Genomic DNA, 18,982 nt, shown 5'->3' on the forward strand with positions numbered 1-18,982 from the left:
AGTAAAGGGGACCTGATGTGATGGCCTTGCCTCTGGGATCGGAAGATATTAAGGTCCCCCCAGTGTTTGGGCACAGGAACGGAGAGTGCCCCTCGGGCAGTGACATCCTGGCACTGTGAGCCTGGAATCCTGGCAGTGCCAGACTGGTGCTCCTGGCACTGCCCACTGGTACTTGGCAGTGCCAAGGGTCAGGGCTTAAAGGGATGGGGAGGCCTAAGGAGAGGGGCGGGGCCTGAAGAGGAGGCAGCACATCAGGGATCACCAGGGCAGCCATCAAAGATCTGAACAAAGGTGGTGACTGACCAAGGGAGGAGGCCATCAGGTGGAGGCGATCGGAGGTTGGGGCAAGTGACAGTCTCCCAATGCACCATGTACTCTAGATTGGGAGAGTCAAATTAGTCACGGTATAACAAAGGAGGAATTTCTGGAGTGTGTATGGGATGGTTTTCTAGACCAATACATGGAGGAACTAAAAAGGGAGTGGGCCATCTTAGACTGGGTGTTATGCAATGAGAAAGGATTAGTTGGCAATCTAGTTGTGAGAGAACCCTTGAGGATGAGTGTCCATAATATAGTAGAATTCTTTGTCAAGATGGATAATGATGTAGTTGATTCTGAGACCAGGGTCCTGAATCTTAATAAAGGCAACAATGATGGTTTGAGGCATGAATTGGCCATGACGGACTGGGAAAGACAGTGGACAGGCAATGGCAGACATTTAAAAAATGAATAGGTGAATGCCAGTTGTTTATTCCTGTTTGGCATATGAGTGGTAAGGGAATTGTGGCCAAACCATGGCTAAAAAAGGAAATTAAAGATAGTATTAGATTGGCCAGATAAAGCAACAGGCCTGAGGATTGGGAACAGTTTAAAATTCAGCAAAGGAGGACCAAGGCATTGATTGAGAAGGGAAAAATAGAATCTGAGTGTAAGATGGCGAGGAAGGTAAAAACTGACTGTAAAAGTTTCTATCGATATGTAAAGAGAAAAAGATTGACAAAAATGAATGTAGGCCCTTTACAATCAGAAATGGAAGAATTCATAACAGGGAATAAAGAAATAGCTGAGGATTTAAGTTAGTACTTTATTCATGTATTCTTTTGTGAAGATTGAAGCAATGTACCAGAAGTGCTGAGAGAAACTAAACTAGGCTTGTACTCGTTGGAGTTTAGAAGAATGAGGGGAGTTCTCATTGAGACATATAAGATGATGAATGGGATGGATAGGATAGAGGTGGAGAGACTCTTCCCGCTCAAAAAAGACGGTAGGACTAGGGGGCACAGCCTCAAGATAAAAGGGGGGCGGTTTAGAACGGAGTTGAGGAGGAACTTCTTCACTCAAAGGGTGGCGAATCTCTGGAATTCTCTGCCCGTTGAAGTGGTGGAGGCTGCCTCGCTAAATATTTTTAAGACGCGGGTTGATGGGTTTTTGATAAGAGAGGGGATTAAGGGTTATGGGGAGAGGGCGGGAAAGTGGAACTGAGCCACGACAGATCAGCCATGATCTTATTGAATGGCGGGGCAGGCTCGAAGGGCTAGATGGCCTACTCCTGCTCCTATTTCTTATGAAACATGTTTTAATGAGGAGCTGAAGGAAATCCGCATTAGTATAGAAATGGTTTTGGGGAAATTGATGGAATTGAAGGTGCTGATAATCTTCATCCCAGAGTGTATAAGGAAGTGGCCCTGGAAATAGTAAATAATAAATAATAATAAATTAAATAGTAAATAAATGCGCCTAGTTTGGGGGCGTTTAAGAGGTCCGTGGATAGGTTTATGGATGGAAAGGGATTGGTTTAGGTTAAAGGGTCATTGCTTTTTTAATTTTTTAATTGGTCGGCGCAACATCGTGGGCCGAAGGGCCTGTTCTGTGCTGTAATGTTCTATGTTCTATTTCTATTGGTGGTTATTTTCCAAAATTCTATGGACTCTGGAATAGTTCCTACAGATTGGGGGGTAGTTAATGTAAGCCTGCTATTCAGAAAAGGGAAGTAGAGAGAAAACAGGGAACTATAGACCAGTGAGCCTATGGTCGGTACTGGGGAAGTTGCTAGAATCCATTATCAAGGATTTCATAACCAAGCATTTGGAAGGCATAATCAGACAAAGTCAGCATGGATTTGCAAAAGAAAAGTGCTTAACGAATCTATTGGAATTTTTAAAGGATGTAACTAGCAGAGTTGACCAAGGAGAACCAGTGGATGTGGTTTATTTGGACTTTCAGAAAGCTTTCGACAAGGTCTCACATAGCAGACTACTCTGTAAAATTAAAGCACATGGGATTACAGGTAATGTCTTGAGATGGATAGAGAGCTGGTTAGCAGATAGGAAGCAAAACGTTGGCATAAATGGGTCTTTTTCTGATTGGCAGTCAATGATTAGTAGGGTTTGCAGGGATGTGCAGGACCCCAACTGTTCACATTATATATTAATGAGTTTAAAGCACTTTACTCTTTGTAGAACTGTTTAAAGCATTTATTTATTGTATTTACTGCTTTAAGAATTCTGAAGGAGTGGTTAAAAGGCATTTGTGGACCAGCCTGCTTTAAATCAGCGCCAGATTTAAAAGGAGGCCTGGTGTAGACAGCGGGCAGCGTCTGAGCGGGCAGCGGAGTGAGTGGGAAGCAGAGTGAGTTAATAGGGCTTAATATCAAAAAGGGCTTGGAGGAAAAAGGCCAGGTGAGTTTGTTGGAAAAAACAAGGAAAAAAATTTTTTTTCAAAACTACTACAGCAGGAAACAAGGAAAAAAATTTTTTTCCCCATAAAAAATTACAGTGAATAATGGAGGGGCATGTGATGTGTGGTTTCTGTATGATGTGGGAACTGGTGGACCCCAGGGTCCTTCCCAGTGACCATGTCTGTAGTAAGTGCAGGTTGCTGGAGGAGCTCCAGCTCAAGGTGGATGAGCTGGCCTCTGAGCTACAGACACTGAGGCTCATCAGGGGGAGAGAGGGTGCCATTGTCAATGGGGTGCAAGTGACATCCACCCCCCCTAGACTGGCTAAATCTAAGGGTCAGGGACAAAAGGGGGCTGCTGGGAGGAGGAAGGAGGGTGAGGAGCGGAGGCCTCAGCCTCTTAATCTGCATAACAGGTTTGAGGTTCTTGCTTCCAGTCTGGAAGAGGACGAGGCAGGTGAGGTTGGTGAGCAAACTGCACACGGTACAGTGATGCAGCAGGACATAGGCAAAGAGAAGGGGAAAAGGAACGTAGTAGTGATTGGGGATAGTGGGGTGAAGGGTATTGACACTGTCCTTTGTCACAATGACAAAGTGCACAGAAGGGTGTGTTGTCTGTCTGGTGCTTGGGTACAGGATGTCGCAGCTGGGCTGCAGAGGAATCTGGAGTGGGAGGGTGAGAATCCGGTCGTTGTGGTACATGTGGGTGCTGGCGACGTAGGCAAAGTGCGGACTGAGGATCTGGGGAGGGAGTATGAAAAGCTGGGAATGGAATTAAAAAGTAGAACCGACAAGGTGGTCGTCTCTGGGCTACTGCCTGAACTGAGTGCAGACGGGCGTAGGGTTGACAGGATAAAGGAAGTGAATGGGTGGCTCAGGGATTGGTGTGGGAGGAATGGGTTCGAATTTATGGGGCATTGGCACCAGTATTGGGGTAGGTGGGACTTGTTCGGGCGGGATGGGGTGGGTCTGAACTGTGCTGGGACCAGAGTGTTGGCGAATCGAGTAAAGAGGACTGTAGACAGGGCTTTAAACTAATTAGGGGGGGGGAGGGTGCGAGGGTAGGTGACGCTACGAGGTGTAAAGTTAAGGATAGGGTACAGGTAAGGGAAGAGGCCAAGGATGTCCCAATTGGTGGCGTTACGGCAAATAGGGTCCAGGTGAAGGCTGGGATGAAAGCGCTTTATCTGAATGCACGAAGCATTCGGAATAAAGTGGATGAGCTGGTGGCGCAGATCGACACAAATGGATACAATCTGGTGGCCATTACAGAGACGTGGCTGCAAGGTGACAGGGACTGGGAGGTGAATGTACAGGGCTATCAAGTGTTTAGGAAGGATAGGCAGGAGGAAAGAGGGGGTGGCGTAGCTCTGCTGATTAAGGATAGTATCAAGGTGGTAGCAAGGGATGATATCGGAGCCAAAGAGCAGAAAGTGGAATCGTTGTGGGTGGAGATTAGGAACAGCAAAGGGAGGAAGACGCTGGTGGGTGTCATCTATAGGCCCCCAAGTAATGATCTGGAGGTGGGGCGGGCTGTTAACGCGCAAATAAGTGCGGCGTGCAGGAATGGGACGGCAGTAGTTATGGGAGATTTCAATCTACATATTGATTGGTCGACCCATGTTGGACGAGGTGGGCTCGAGGAGGAGTTCTTGGAATGCTGCCGGGATAATTTCCTTGAACAGTGTGTGTTGGAGCCGACGAGGGAGCGAGCTATCTTGGATCTGGTGCTATGTAATGAGGCGGGTAGAATTAGGGACCTTGCGGTGAAGGATCCTCTTGGAGAGAGTGATCATTGCATGGTGGAGTTTCTGTTGCAGATGGAGGAGGAGAAAGTGGGTTCCCGGACACGCGTCCTTTGTTTGAATAGAGGGGAGTATGGTAGGATGAGAGAAGAATTGGCGAATGTGGACTGGGGGAGCGCGTTGGAAGGTAGGTCTGCTGAGGAGCAGTGGAGGATCTTTAAGGAGATCTTTCTTGGTGCTCAGCAGAAATTTATTCTGATGGTCAAAAAGGACAGTAGGAGGAGAGGTAATAAGCCATGGATAACGAAGGAGGTGAAGGAAAGTGTTAAATTAAAAGCGGAGGAATTTAGAGTAGCTAAGAGCAGTGGGCGAGAAGAGGATTGGGAAAGGTTTAAATGTCAACAAAGATTGACAAAGAATTTGATAAAGAAGGGTAGGAGAAGCTATGAAGCTGGGCTAGCACTTAATATAAAAAAGGATAGCAAGAGTTTTTATAAATATATAAAAAGGAAGAGGCTGGCTAGGGTGAACGTTGGTCCTTTAGAGGATGAGAAAGGGGAGCTAGTGGTAGGGGATGGGGATATGGCTAAGGTCTTGAATAACTTTTTTGTTTCTGTCTTCACGGAGGAGGACGTGAATAATTTGCTGGGTGTTAGCGATGGAAAGGTGGTAGGACTGGAGGGTCTTAATGACATTACTGTTACTAGAGAGGTGGTGCTCGACAGACTGGAGGGGCTGATTGTGGACAAGTCCCCAGGACCGGATGGAATGCATCCGAGGGTTCTGAAAGAAATGGCGGAGGTTATAGTGGATGCCTTGGTGGTTATTTTCCAGACGTCGCTGGATTCCGGGGAAGTGCCGGAAGATTGGAAAACGGCTAATGTTACGCCGTTGTTTAAGAAGGGTGCCAGGCAAAAGGCGGGGAATTATAGGCCGGTTAGTTTAACGTCTGTGGTAGGTAAAATGTTAGAATCCGTCATTAAGGAGGAAATTGCGAGGCATCTTGAAGGGAATTGCTTGATAGAGCAGACGCAACACGGTTTCATTAAAGGGAAGTCGTGTCTGACAAATTTACTGGAGTTCTATGAGGATGTGTCTAGGGCAGTGGATAGAGGAGAGCCGGTGGATGTGGTCTTTCTGGATTTTCAGAAGGCGTTTGACAAGATACCTCACAAGAGGTTATTGCAGAAGGTCAGGGGACATGGAGTTGGGGGTAGGGTGTTAGCATGGATAGAGGATTGGTTGTCAAATAGGAGGCAGAGAGTGGGGGTCAATGGGTGCTATTCGGATTGGCGGTTGGTGACTAGTGGGGTGCCCCAGGGGTCGGTGCTGGGGCCTCAGCTATTTACCATTTATATAGATGATCTGGAGGAGGGAACCGAGTGCAGGGTGTCGAAATTTGCTGATGACACCAAGATTGGGGGAAAGGCAAATTGTGCGGAGGGTGTGGAGAGTCTGCAGAAGGATCTAGATAGGCTGGGCGAATGGGCCAGGAAATGGCAAATGGAATTTAATGTTGGCAAGTGTGAGGTGGTCCACTTTGGTGGGAAGAATGGTAGGAAGGACTATTACTTACGTGGCGAAAAACTGCAGCAGGCGACGGTGCAGAGGGACCTCGGGGTCCTTGTGCATGAGTCGCAAAAACCCAGCTTGCAGGTGCAGCAGGTGGTCAGGAAGGCGAATGGGATGCTGGCCTTCATAGCGAGGGGGATTGAATATAAAAGTAGGGAGGTCTTGCTGCAGCTGTATAGGGCATTGGTGAGGCCGCAGCTGGGGTACTGTGTGCAGTTTTGGGCGCCGCACCTGCGCAAGGATATTTTGGCCCTGGAGGGAGTGCAGAGGAGGTTTACTAGGCTGATACCGGAGTTGAGGGGATTGAGCTATGAGGAGAGGCTGAATAAACTAGGCTTGTACTCGTTAGAGTTTAGAAGAATGAGGGGAGATCTCATTGAGACGTATAAGGTGATGAATGGGATGGATAGGATAGAGGTGGAGAGACTCTTCCCGCTCAAAAAAGACAGTAGGACTAGGGGGCACAGCCTCAAGATAAAGGGGAGGCGGTTTAGAACGGAGTTGAGGAGGAACTTCTTCACTCAAAGGATGGTGAATCTCTGGAATTCTCTGCCCGTTGAAGTGGTGGAGGCTGCCTCGCTAAATATTTTTAAGAAGCGGATTGATGGGTTCTTGATAAGAGAGGGGATTAAGGGTTATGGGGAGAGGGCGGGAAAGTGGAACTGAGCCACGACAGATCAGCCATGATCTTATTGAATGGCGGGGCAGGCTCGAAGGGCTAGATGGCCTACTCCTGCTCCTATTTCTTATGTTCTTATGTTCTTATGTTCTTATTTGGAAGAGGGAACTGAACGTATTATCTCCAAATCTGCAGATGATACCAAACTGGGTGGGAGGGTGAGGAGGATGCAGAGATGTGATTTGGATGGACTGAGCGAGTGGGCATCCGTATGGCAGATGCAGTATAATGTGGATAAATATGAGGTTATCCACTTAGGTAACAAAATAGGAAGATATTACTACTTGAATTGGTATACACTGAGAGAAGTGAATACTCAACAAGACTTTGGAGTTCTTGTGCATCAGTCACTGAAAGTAAGTGTGCAGGTACAGCAGGCAATAAAGAAGGAAAATGATATGTTGGCCTTCAAAGCGAGAGGGTTTGCGGATAGGGATAATAATATTTTGCTGCAATTGTATATGGCATTGGTGAGGCCACATCTGGTGTATTGTGTGCAGTTTTGGTGTCCTTATCTGAGGAAGGATATCTTTGCTATAGAGCGAGTATAGTGAAGTTTACCAGGCTTATTCCTGGGATGGCAGGTCTATCATAAGTTGGTTAGGATTATATTCAGTGGAGTTTAGAGTGAGAGGGGATCTCATAGAAATTTACAGTATTCTAACAGGGTTAGACAGGTTAGTTTCAGAAAGAATATTCCCAATGGTAGGGAATCCAGAACTAGGTGGTCATAGTTTAAGGATAAGCAGTAAACCTTTTAGAACTGAGGAGAAATTTCTTCACCCAAAGGATGATGAATGTGTGGAACTCACTACCATAGAATGTGGTTGAGGCCAAAATGCTGTCTGATTTCAAGAAGAAATTAGATATAGCTCTTGGGGCTAACCGGGGAGAAAGGGGATCAGGATATTGAATTCAATGATCAGCTATGATCAAAATGAATGGCAGAGCAGGCTCGAAGGGCTGAATGGCCTACTCCTCCTTCTAGTTTCAATGTTTCTATAGTGCACTGGGAAATGACAGCGCATGCACAATAGCACCCTCTAGTGTCAGCAGCCAGATTCCCGGCATGAATAGACTCATTGCATCCCCCCTACTGGTGACAATCACACTACCCTCTTTTTTTAAGATTTGATTTTATTTCTCACCAAGTAAATGGGTCTGAAACTCTCTCATTTTCACGGTTAAAAGTTTTTTTTCATGTGATCACCTCCTAGATGTTTATTAGTTTTCAAAGGTATATTGCTCTCAATCTGTGGGTGACATTTGTGACGATATTGCCCTTTAGGAAATGTCAGGTTTCTTGTGCAGGATTTCCGGTGCACTACCAGAAGGACGTGGAGGCTTTGGAGAGAGTGCAGAGGAGGTTTACCAGGATGCTGCCTGGTATGGAGGGTCTTAGCTATGAGGAGAGATTGGACAAATTGGGGTTATTCTCCCTGGAGAGATGGAGAATGAGGGGAGACCTAATAGAGGTGTATAAGATTATGAAGGATATAGATAAGAGTGAACAGTGGGAAGCTTTTTCCCAGATTGGATGCGAAAATCATGAGGGGTCACGGGCTCAAGGTGAGAGGGACGAAGTATAACTCAGATCTTAGAGGGATGTTTTTTACACAGAGGGTTGTGGGGGCCTGGAATGCACTACCAAGTGTGGTGTTTAAGACTTACCTAGATAGGCACGTGAGCAAACTGGAGATGAAGGGATACAAAAGAATGTTCTAGTTGAAGATCAAGAGCCTCAGGACGTTCCTGGGAATTACTGTCCAACAAATTTTAAGGCTCACCTGTCTCTTACATTGGAGCTATTGGGTCCATTAATGTCTATATAGGCTATTGTATGTTTATTGATATCTCCTTTTTACATCCACAGGTGATTTGGTCCACCTTGTTGGCCAACAAGGGGCACACACACGATGGGTCATGCGAGGGCTGCTCTTGGATGTTGCTTCGAGATTTGCCTAGTGCTTCACATCGTTAGTGTACGCTTAAACTGGACCAATTGACGGGCAACACAACAGCTCAGTGACTATCACTGTTTGCTGTGCAGATACAGGGACCTGGGTGGGATCTCTGACTTGGGTCAGTTGTCTGTGGGAGTTTGTACATTCTCCCCATGCTTGCGTGGGGTTTCTCTGGGTGCTCCGGTTTCCTCCCACACCCCAAAAACGTGCTTTTAGGCTGTTTGGTGTCAATAAATTGTCCCTAAATTGGATCTCCCTTAATCTGGCAAACATATAATTCCCTAAATTTGCACCCCTTTATTGTGGAGTCCACTAGAGGTAGATAAAGGTCGTAGGTAGAAGAAAGACTTGAAAAGGCACTCACTGAGTGTTAAAATGGGCGGCACCGGCTTGTAGGGCCGAAGGGCCTGTTTCCTGTACTGTGCTGTTCTTTGATATTTTTTAGCAGTTTATTTTATTATCAGAGCCATTTTGTCTATACCCGGCAGCCCTGTTGTTACTGCAGCAGCTTGATTGGTCTTAGTTGCTGAATTGTTTGTTCTAATCTGGATTATTGCTGTTCTGTTATTTTAGTGTTTTCCCAGGGTTTTGCAGAGTAGGGTGTGATTAGATTGATTGACAGTGAAATCATGTGGCTGGGTGATAGGTTCATACAGAGAAATCAAGCTCAGTTTTCTGCTTGGGATCATAGAATCCTAGTACAGAAGGAGGCCATTCAGCCCATTGAGTCTACACCTACCACAATCCCACTCAGGCCCTATCCCTCTAACCCCATGCATTTACTCTAGCTAGTCCCCTTGACACTAAGGGACTATTTAGTATGGCTAATCCACCTAACCTGCACATCTTTGGTCTGTGGGAGAAAACTGGAGTACCCGAAGGAAACCCATGCAGATACAAGGAGAATGTGCAAACTCCACACAGACAGTGACCCGAGGCTGGAATGAAACCCGGGTCCCTGGCACTGTGACAGAGCAGTGTGAACCATTATGCCACTGTGGATCTTTAGAGAAAGGTTGCTTTCTCTATGTCTCTTCTTCTGTCTGGATTTTGAGACAGAGATCTGCCAGGAAATGAATCTCTTTTTCTGAGATTCTGCTGTTTATGGATGAATCTTTCTCTGGAAGTTGCTGTATGCGAATCAGAAGCCAGGTGTCTTTCTCTATCTGTCCAGAGGGGTTAAATGCCTAGAAACATAACACCCATGTAAGCATATCTGTTTTATGCTGATTCTGAAGAGGGACTTGTATCTACGAGGAGACTGCTTGAATTAGAACAATAGAGATGGATAACTGTTAAGGATTATATCGTCATGTTTAATTGGTAAAAGTGATGTTAATTCTTTTTATCATATTTTTTTTTTCTTGGCTTTTTGTTTAATCATCTTCCTTGTGAAAACCCTTTTTTCTACATCAAAGAATTTAGCTGGATAAAAGAATTCCAGAATAATATTCCAGTGAATATAAAGGGCTACATTTCAGTTCTTATTTAGGTACATCGCTGATGCAAATGTAGGCATGAAAAAGCTTGATGTAGTACAAAGAGTGCAGGGAAATACAGTTTTAAAAACAAACAGTATTCGCTTTGTGCTAAGCAGTTTGATGCCTACCTTGGCAGTGGTTTAAGTACTCTGAACAATTTGATGATACAGGACACATACATACATTGGTGCAACAGATGACGCTTTGCTAAACATGTAAACTTGTATGTGCTTTTTCAAAAAACATTGTTTAAACCAGCCCAGCAAACTGGAAGAGAAAATGGAGAGGAAAAAAAGTATCCAAAAGGAAAAATCTTAAAACAATCATTTGGCCTTCAAATGTGCTTTTTATCATATTTTAATTGTATTGTTAAAAATAAAGTTTGTTTCAATAATACATTCCTAGTGAGTTAATTGAATCTTACCTGCAGTGAAACACCTTACGCTAACACTAACGCCAAAATTTAAAAAAGGGTTAGAGTTTGAGTAAACTTCTGATCTGGTCCCTAAAGCAGAAGTAAAACATTTCATGCTTAAAACATTAGGACTGAAAGCATGGTGCAGTTTGATGGACAAGTTGTTGCAATCTGAATAATTGGTAGCATGCTCCTCACAATCATTAATGTCAAATTGCCACACTTCAAGGAGATCTTGGAGTGTTTTCTTTGTCCTCTCCTGGAATGTTGGTCATTTGAGAGTTGTAGTTGTAACTAAAACTATAAAGCAGTGGTAAGGCCACAGCTAGAGTTTTGCACACGTTTCTGGTCACCACATTACAGGAAGGATCTGATCATGCGAGCAAAGGTACAGGGGAGATTTACAACAATGTTGCAGGAATGGCAAACTTTAGTTAGGAGGAAAAATGTTGACAGGCTGGAGTTTTTTCTTTGAGGCTAACAAGATTTAATTGAGTTGTATAAAATAAGGGGTCTAGATAGAGTGGATCAAAAGGACCTATTCGCCTAGCAGAGAGGCCAGTATCCCAAGGGAGCTTATATTTAAATTAATCAGCAAGGGAGTTAAAGTTTTTTTTGTCTGGAACTGCTTGGGTTCTCATTCTCATTTTGTCAAGTAGTAATTTTGAGTGACTGCCACCAGGTGCTTTCCTCAACTTTTGGATTGTGACTTGAATCCCCCTCAGGGTAAAGACTGTTCTGATGATTATTCTTTCTCCTACGTGCCACAGTGAATTTCCCAGAATCCTTAGAGGGCTGCAGGGTATATCTGTACAACTACACTCCATTCCCCTCCTGCACCTGGCTGTGTTAATTCACAAACCCAAAACCTCTCCCTGCAGATCACTCCAAACTGCTGCCTGTTTGTGACATTTATTGATTTGTGAGAAAGTTTGTAACCAGATCTCAAAAATGACTTCCTTTGCCTTCTTCCCCATGCCAATATGAAACAGATCAACCTTGTATTCAGGTAGAAATGCTACTTAGCTATCATTGACCTTAATTAACTTTCATCTTAGACAGAATTGGACACAGCTGTTTGCATCCCAGTTCCTTCAATACCTTTCTGGCACTTTTGGTGACTTCAGGCGGGATTTTACGGCCTCGCCCATCCCAAAACAATAAAATCCCACTCGAGGTCAGTGGACATTTCGATGTTGCGTTCCTTGCCCATTCCAATTCCTGTGGTGGGCAAGGCGGTAAAATTCTGGCGTTAAGAGTCCCACATTCATTGTAAACTTAGAGACTGCTGCCTTTGTCCCCCTAAAGTACAAATACCTCGCATCTTGAACTGAGGATCTGGGGAGGGAGTATGATAAGCTGGGAATGGAATTAAAAAGTAGAACCGACAAGGTGGTTATCTCTGGGCTACTGCCTGAACCGAGTGCAGACGGGTGTAGGGTTGATAGGATTAAGGAAGTGAATGGGTGGCTCAGGGATTGGTGTGGGAGGAATGGGTTTGAATTTATGGGGCATTGGCATCAGTATTGGGGTAGGTGGGACCTGTTCAGGCGGGATGGGGTTGGTCTGAACCGTGCTGGGACCAGAGTCCTGGCGAATCGTGTAAAGAGGACTGTAGACAGGGCTTTAAACTAATTGGGAGGGAGGGCGCGAGGGTAGGTGACATTACGAGGCCTAAAGTTAAGGAGATGGTACAGGTAAGGGAAGAGGCCGAGGATGTCCCAATAATAAAGGTTGAGCTATGAGGAGAGGCTGAATAAACTAGGCTTGTACTCGTTAGAGTTTAGAAGAATGAGGGGAGATCTCATTGAGACATATAAGATGATGAATGGGATGGATAGGATAGAGGTGGAGAGACTCTTCCCGCTCAGAAAGGACAGTAGGACTAGGGGGCACAGCCTCAAGATAAAGGGGGGGCGGTTTAGAACGGAGTTGAGGAAGAACTTCTTCACTCAAAGGGTGGTGAATCTCTGGAATTCTCTGCCCGTTGAAGTGGTGGAGGCTACCTCGCGAAATATTTTTAAGACGCGGGTTGATGGGTTTTTGATAAGAGAGGGGATTAAGGGTTATGGGGAGAGGGCGGGAATGTGGAACTGAGCCACGACAGATCAGCCATGATCTTATTGAATGGCGGGGCAGGCTCGAAGGGCTAGATGGCCTACTCCTGCTCCTATTTCTTATGTTCTTATGTTAATTGTTTTGAAAAGCTGGTCTTCTTCTGCAGTCTTTGTAATGGCGCTCCCACAATGGCATTGGGCAGAGAGTTCTGGGACTCAGTAATCAGGAACAGGCAGTGGTTTACGCCTGAGTCAAAATGATGTGTCACTTGGAGGGGACTTCCAAGGCATTGCTTCTTGTCATTCTCAATGGCTGAGTTCACAGAGGAGGGAGATGTTATTGAAGTAGTTTTGGTGGTTTGCACCCTATAGATCATACACACTGTAGCCAGTAATAGAACATAGAAAACTACAGCACAAACAGGCCCTTTGGCCCACAAGTTGCGCTGATCATATCCCTACCCACTAGGCTTACCTATAACCCTCAATCCCATTAAATCCCATGTACTCATCCAGAAGTCTCTTAAAAGACTCCAACGAGTTTGCTTCCACCACCACTGACGGCAGCTGATTCCACTCACCCACCACCCTCTGAGTGAAAAACTTACCCCTGACTTCTGCTCTGTATCTAAAATCTAATGATAGAGTGGGGTAGCTATTGAGACCAATGGCACCAACAATGGCACCAATCAAGTGAACTGCTCTGTCCTGAAAGATGTTGAGTTTCTTAAATATTGTTGTAGTTGCACCCATTCAAGTGAGTTGCGAGTCTGCTACCACATATAGCTTACGCCTTATAGATGGCAGAGAGCTGAGTGTTCAGGAGGTCAGGCACTCATCAGAATAATGTTTTATTCTGCATTCAACGTGAGTTTGGGCAAAATATTACTCCATTCATTTATTAAAGGTAAATATGGGGAAGATTGTGCAAGCTTTATTTTTAATCAATAGCTCACTTGTAAACCGACTGTAATTAGCTTTCTGAAAAGATCCATTTGGTTTCTCGGATAGGTTGACCAACCTTATTTGAAGTAACAGAAGGAGTAGATAGTGGCTTTTTATTACATCATCTATATCAGTGAATAACTCAGACCCGGCACTGAACCTAATAGGCACTATAAGTCCTTGTTAATTAGAATATTCTCCCACTAACACTCCGCCTCCTTCCACCCACTGGCTGGAATTTTACCACCTTGCCTGCCACAGGAATCGGAGCGGGTGAGGGGCAGACAATAGGAAGGTCCATTGACCTCCGGCTGGATTTTAGTTTCAGGATGAGTGAGGCTGTAAAATCAAATCCATTGTCTCTTGACTTGGGAACTGCTCCTTAAGATTGGAAAATTGTACATGTCACACTGCTATTTAAGAAAGGTGAGGCAGGGAAACAGAAAATGACAGACCAGTTAGCCTAAACTCCACTATCAGGAAATTACTAAAGTCTATAAGTAAGGATAGGGTGACTCAAAAACTGGAAAACGTTCAGCTGATCAGAGAGAGAGAGATAAGATGGATTTGTAAAGGATACATCATGCTTGATGAATGAATATTTTGTAAAGAAGACTAAGATAGTGGAGATGGAAATGTCTATGGATATTAATTATATGGACTTCCAGAAGGCATTTGATGAAGTCTCTCTTAACAGACTTAACTGAAAGTTGAAGCTCGTGGAATTGACAGCAAATCAATGACCTAATTAGGATGTTGGCTGGGAGGAATGTCGGGGGTTGGACCCCAGTGGGAGCCTCATGAGAGGGGAATCGTTTATTTATACTGATGAGGGGAGATTGGCTGTGAGGGTTGTTGGCATGTCAGTGTTGACTGTTTGGGAAGGGAGTGAGAGGTCCAATGACAGAGATGACTGTTGGGGGAGGGGAGATTTGGATTTGAGGAAATCTGAAATAAAAAGTGAAAATGTTAGTAAAACTCAGCAGCCTTGGTACAGAGAGGGATAAAAAGGGTTAATGTTTTGAGCCCATATGACTTTTTAGAGTTAAAGAGAGATAGTAATGTGGTGGATTTTAAACTGTTGAAGAGGAGGTTGGAGGAAAATAGAAGATCTCAGGAGAGATCTGACAAAGATGTCATAAAGACAAGGCACGTAAAGGACTACGGTGCCAATAGTGGCATAATGGTAAGATAGCTTTTACAATACAGAGGTTGATCCTCTTTTGAGAATGCCAAATCCCCCAAAGAGGAATACCTCGCCTCATAATCTGTGTGGGAAGGTGTGAAGGTGTGTAACTTACTTTAAATGAACACGTAATGATTTATTTATTTAACTAATAAGGAACTTTAACTAAACAATTAACAGACACAATAAAATAAGATTCTAATGGAATGCTGTTTGAATAAATCCATTCAATAACCAAAAAAAAAATTTAGTCACACACAAAAAAACAAGTTTTGTGTCTTTTGGAACCTTCTGGAGTTTCTCAGTTGATTTCTCTGTCTATAAGTTCCTTCTGATTTGGTATCTTTAACTGGTTAGATGGTGCATTCCCTTAACAAATATCTTAAGCTGGTAGAGTGGAGAACTGCTCTCTCCCTCTCGAGAACCGAGAGGTGGCAGTTGCTATCTCCTGTTTCTCCCTCTTGCACTCTTTCATACCTGTGATGACCTATCAATTTTCCTACAAGATTGGTCTGATTTTGTCAACACCGTCAAATTCAAATCTTACAGGTTCTTGGTATCTAACTGTCTACTTTATATTGATAGGCTGAATTCAAAAACATTCAAATAGATGAAATCTGTTACCGAGATAACCTTGCTGCCTGGCCTTGGACACAACTGTTTCAGCTCACGTGCATTTTAAACTTCCAAGCACAGAAACAAAACACCAGTTTTCAGAGGGACTACACAATTTTTTCCACTCTAGCATTTTTACACTCTCTACATCTCCCAACATCAAATTCCAACTTCACAAACTCAACTTTGCAGCATAGTAGTATGTATTTATAGAACAAGAATCAGAGCTGTGTGAAAACAAAATGAAATCACGGTTCCAGCCATCAGGATATACCTATCATCCCAAACCCACACCCAAAATAGAACTAATATTGTTTGTTTTTGAATGGAATTGTACCCTTATTTAAGCCGAAATGAGTTATATTCTCACTAAACGTGGTCTGTGATCTTATTCAGCCCTTTTGGTGGGGATCTGGTTAGTAATCCAATGCAAACTAGCAGTCCGTCAGACAGTTGGACCTCTCACTTTCGGCTGAGTCACTGTGAGCCGGAACTTATAGTCCAGGCTGAGGTTTCCGACGAACGAGTTTGTACAAGGACCCGGTTCCATTTCCGGCAAGGGGAACATGGCGCTGCTGGCGGGACGGCTGTTGGTGAATCCGGCGCTTGGTCGCTTGGTTACACGGGGTGGAGTGGCCGCCACAACAGGTACCGAGCTCTGTGGGGGAACTTACCGCGATCTGGGCTCCGGGTATCAGGGTGCAGAATTCCACCATCTCCCCCCCCCACCGCCACTGGAATGTGAGGGGAGCTCAGACACTACTCATGCCTGGGATTTAATACTCACTCCGTGAGTTCTAACAACTGAATATTGAGTTAAATACTGTTCCCTGACGTCTAAGAACTGAATATTTGGGTTAAATACTCACTGTTCCCTGAGGTCTAACAAAAAACAGTGCAGGGGAAAAAAGAGAGTGGGACACTCGCTGTTCCCTGAGGTTTAACAACTGTATATAAAGTTAAACACGTACAGTCCCTGGGAGCAAACAGTAACTGAAATAAACACCACACTTTGAGAGGGAAGAGATCTCAGTCCTTCTGTGTGCCTATTTTTTTGCTGCTTTTGTATTTCAGCTGAATTCACAGCTGTCAGTAAAATTATGTCCATGTAAATGTCAAAGTGTAGAAGTAATTATAAATTGATACAAAACATCAATTAGGCCACAATGGACCTTGTGCTGTTTTACACCTGATGAAGAGGGGAACCTCGAAAGCTTGTGAGTTTACTATCAAATAAATCGGTTGGACTTAAACCTGGCGTTGTCAGACTTCTTACTGTGTTTACCCCAGTCCAACGTTGGCATCACCACATCTGTTTTACACATCCAGGACCATAGAATCATAGAAACCCTACTGTGCAGAAAGAAGCCATCTGACCCATCGAGTCTGCAGCCACCCACAATCCCATATCCCTACATATTTACCCAATAATCTCTCTAACCTATGCATCTCAGGACTCTAAAGGGCAATTTTTAGTATGGCCAATCAATCTATCACACACATCTTTGGACTGTGGGAAGAAACTGGAGCATACCAAGGAAACCCATGCAGACACAAGGAGAATGTGCAAACTCTGCACAGACAGTGCCCCAAGCTGGGAATCGAACCCAGGTCCCTGGAGTTGTGAAGCAGTAGTGCTAACCGCTGTGCTACTGTGCTCCCTGACCCATTAAGAAAATGAGATTAAAGACAGGCAGGGCAGCAAAGATGCATCAAGGGAGGGTGACGTGGTGGCACAGTGCATAGCACTGCTGCCTCACAGCGCCAGAGACCTGGGCTCGATTCCCAGCTTGAGTCACTGTCTGTGTGGAATTTGCACTCTTCCTGTGTCTGTGTGGGTTGCCTCCGGGTGCTCCGGTTTCCTCCTACAGTCCAAAGATGTGTGGGTTAGGTGGATTGGCCATACTAAATTGGCCCTTAGCGTCAGGGAGACTAGCTAGGGTAAATGCATGGGGTTATGGAGATAAGGTGTGTATGGCATTCTGGTCAATGCAGACTCAATGGGCCAACTGGCCGCCTCCTGCACTGTAGGGATTGTGTGATTCTAGGATGAAGCCAAGAATGAAGCTACAGGTGTGAGGCAAAACTTCAGAATTTCTGACTCTTTTTACTGGAACAGGGGAGGTTGAAAAAAAAGTAAAGATTTTAAGTTCAGAAAGATTTGATGGTGAACAATTACTTCCCAAAAGAAAATATGGTGAAGCTTTATAAAGTACTGGTTTGGCTTCAACTGGAGTATTGTGCCCAAATTTGGGCATCACACTTTAGAAAGAATGTGAAGGCGTTGGAGAGGGTGCAGAGAAAGATTTACAAGAAGGTTCTCGGGATGAGTGACTTTAGTTATATGAACAGATTGGAGAACCTGGATTGCCTCTGAAAAAGTTGAGAGAAGATTTAATAGGTATGATCAAAATATTGAGGGGTTGGGATAGGATAGAAACAATCCCTTTGGTGGAAGGGTCAAGAACCAGGACTTGATGTGTAAGGAAGGTGCTTACATAACAGATTGAGGATGTAGGGGTAGAGGTAGGTCATTCAGTCCTTTGACCATGCTCCACTATTCAATAAGAATGTGGCTGATCTATTTGTGGTCTTAACTCTACTTTCTTATCTGCTCTCAATAATCCTCGACTACTGTGTCCATCAAAACATTATCTAACTCAGCGTTTATTAAGTTCAATTACTCAGTCTTTGCTATTTTCTGGATAGGAGAATTCCACTGGCTAACAATCCTCAGAGAAAAGAATTCTCCATCTTAAAAGAGGGACTTTTTATTGTTAAGCTGTCTCCCCTAGCTCGAATCTCCCCCATAAGAGGAAACGTCCTGGTATCTACTCTATCAGGTCCCTTATTATCCTATGTGTTTCAATAAGACACTTCTAAACTCCAATAGATAAAGGCCTAACTTGTTCAACCTGTCTGAAGTTAAACCCCTTCATCCCAGGATTGAATTGAATTAACCTTCTCTGAACTCCTATTTTCAGATAAGAAAACCAAAACTGTACGTTACTTCAGAGATAGTCTCACAAAACACAAACAGCTGCAATAAAAGTAGCTAATGTAACAACGTTGCTTAAGAAGGGGAGGGAGGCAGCAGAAGGGAAATTATAGGCAAGTTAGCCTGACTTCAGTCATTGGCAAGATTTCAGAGTCCATTATTCAAGATGAGATCACAGAGTACTTGGAACAGCATGATAAAATAGGACTGAGTCAGCACGGCTTTGTCAAGGGGAGGTCACGTCTGACAAATCTGTTAGAGTTCTTTTGAGGAGGTAACAATGAAGTTAGACAAAGGAGAACCAGTGGACATGATTTATTTAGATTTCCAGAAGGCCTTTGACAAGGTGCCGCATAGGAAACACTTAAATAAGTTAAGTGCCAGTGGTGTTATGGGTAAGGTCCTGGCATGGATAGAGGATTGATTGACTGATAGAAGGCAGAGAGTGGGGATAACGGGATCTCTTTTAGGATGGCAGCCAGTGACTAGTGGTGTGCCTCAGGGGTCAGTGCTGTGACCACAACTTTTCACAATATACATTAACGATTTGGAGGAAGGAACTGAAGACACTGTTGCTAAGTTTGCAGATGATATAAAGATATGTAGAGGGACAGGTAGTATTGAGGAAATGGGGAGGGGGGTGCGCTGC

At 44.3% G+C, this 18,982-nt stretch overlaps 1 protein-coding gene across 2 annotated transcripts in view; it reads left to right on the forward strand.

Moving 5' to 3' along the window:
* The window catches only part of mrpl42 (mitochondrial ribosomal protein L42), a 78,575-nt gene that overhangs the window by 47,501 nt on the left and 12,092 nt on the right, over window positions 1-18,982 (forward strand). The window contains exon 1 of one of the 2 annotated variants that reach the window (XM_080207171.1): window positions 15,881-15,983. The exons of the other annotated variant lie outside the window; for it this stretch is intronic. Within the exon in view, the coding sequence (XP_080063297.1) occupies window positions 15,902-15,983 (82 nt within the window). The 5' untranslated portion in view covers window positions 15,881-15,901. Of the gene's footprint in view, window positions 1-15,880; window positions 15,984-18,982 lie in introns of those variants that run through there. 2 annotated transcript variants of the gene reach the window in all.

Source organism: Carcharhinus amblyrhynchos, chromosome 19 (assembly GCF_965287045.1).
Source record: "Carcharhinus amblyrhynchos chromosome 19, sCarAmb.v2.hapA, whole genome shotgun sequence".
NCBI classification, from domain to species: domain Eukaryota; kingdom Metazoa; phylum Chordata; class Chondrichthyes; order Carcharhiniformes; family Carcharhinidae; genus Carcharhinus; species Carcharhinus amblyrhynchos.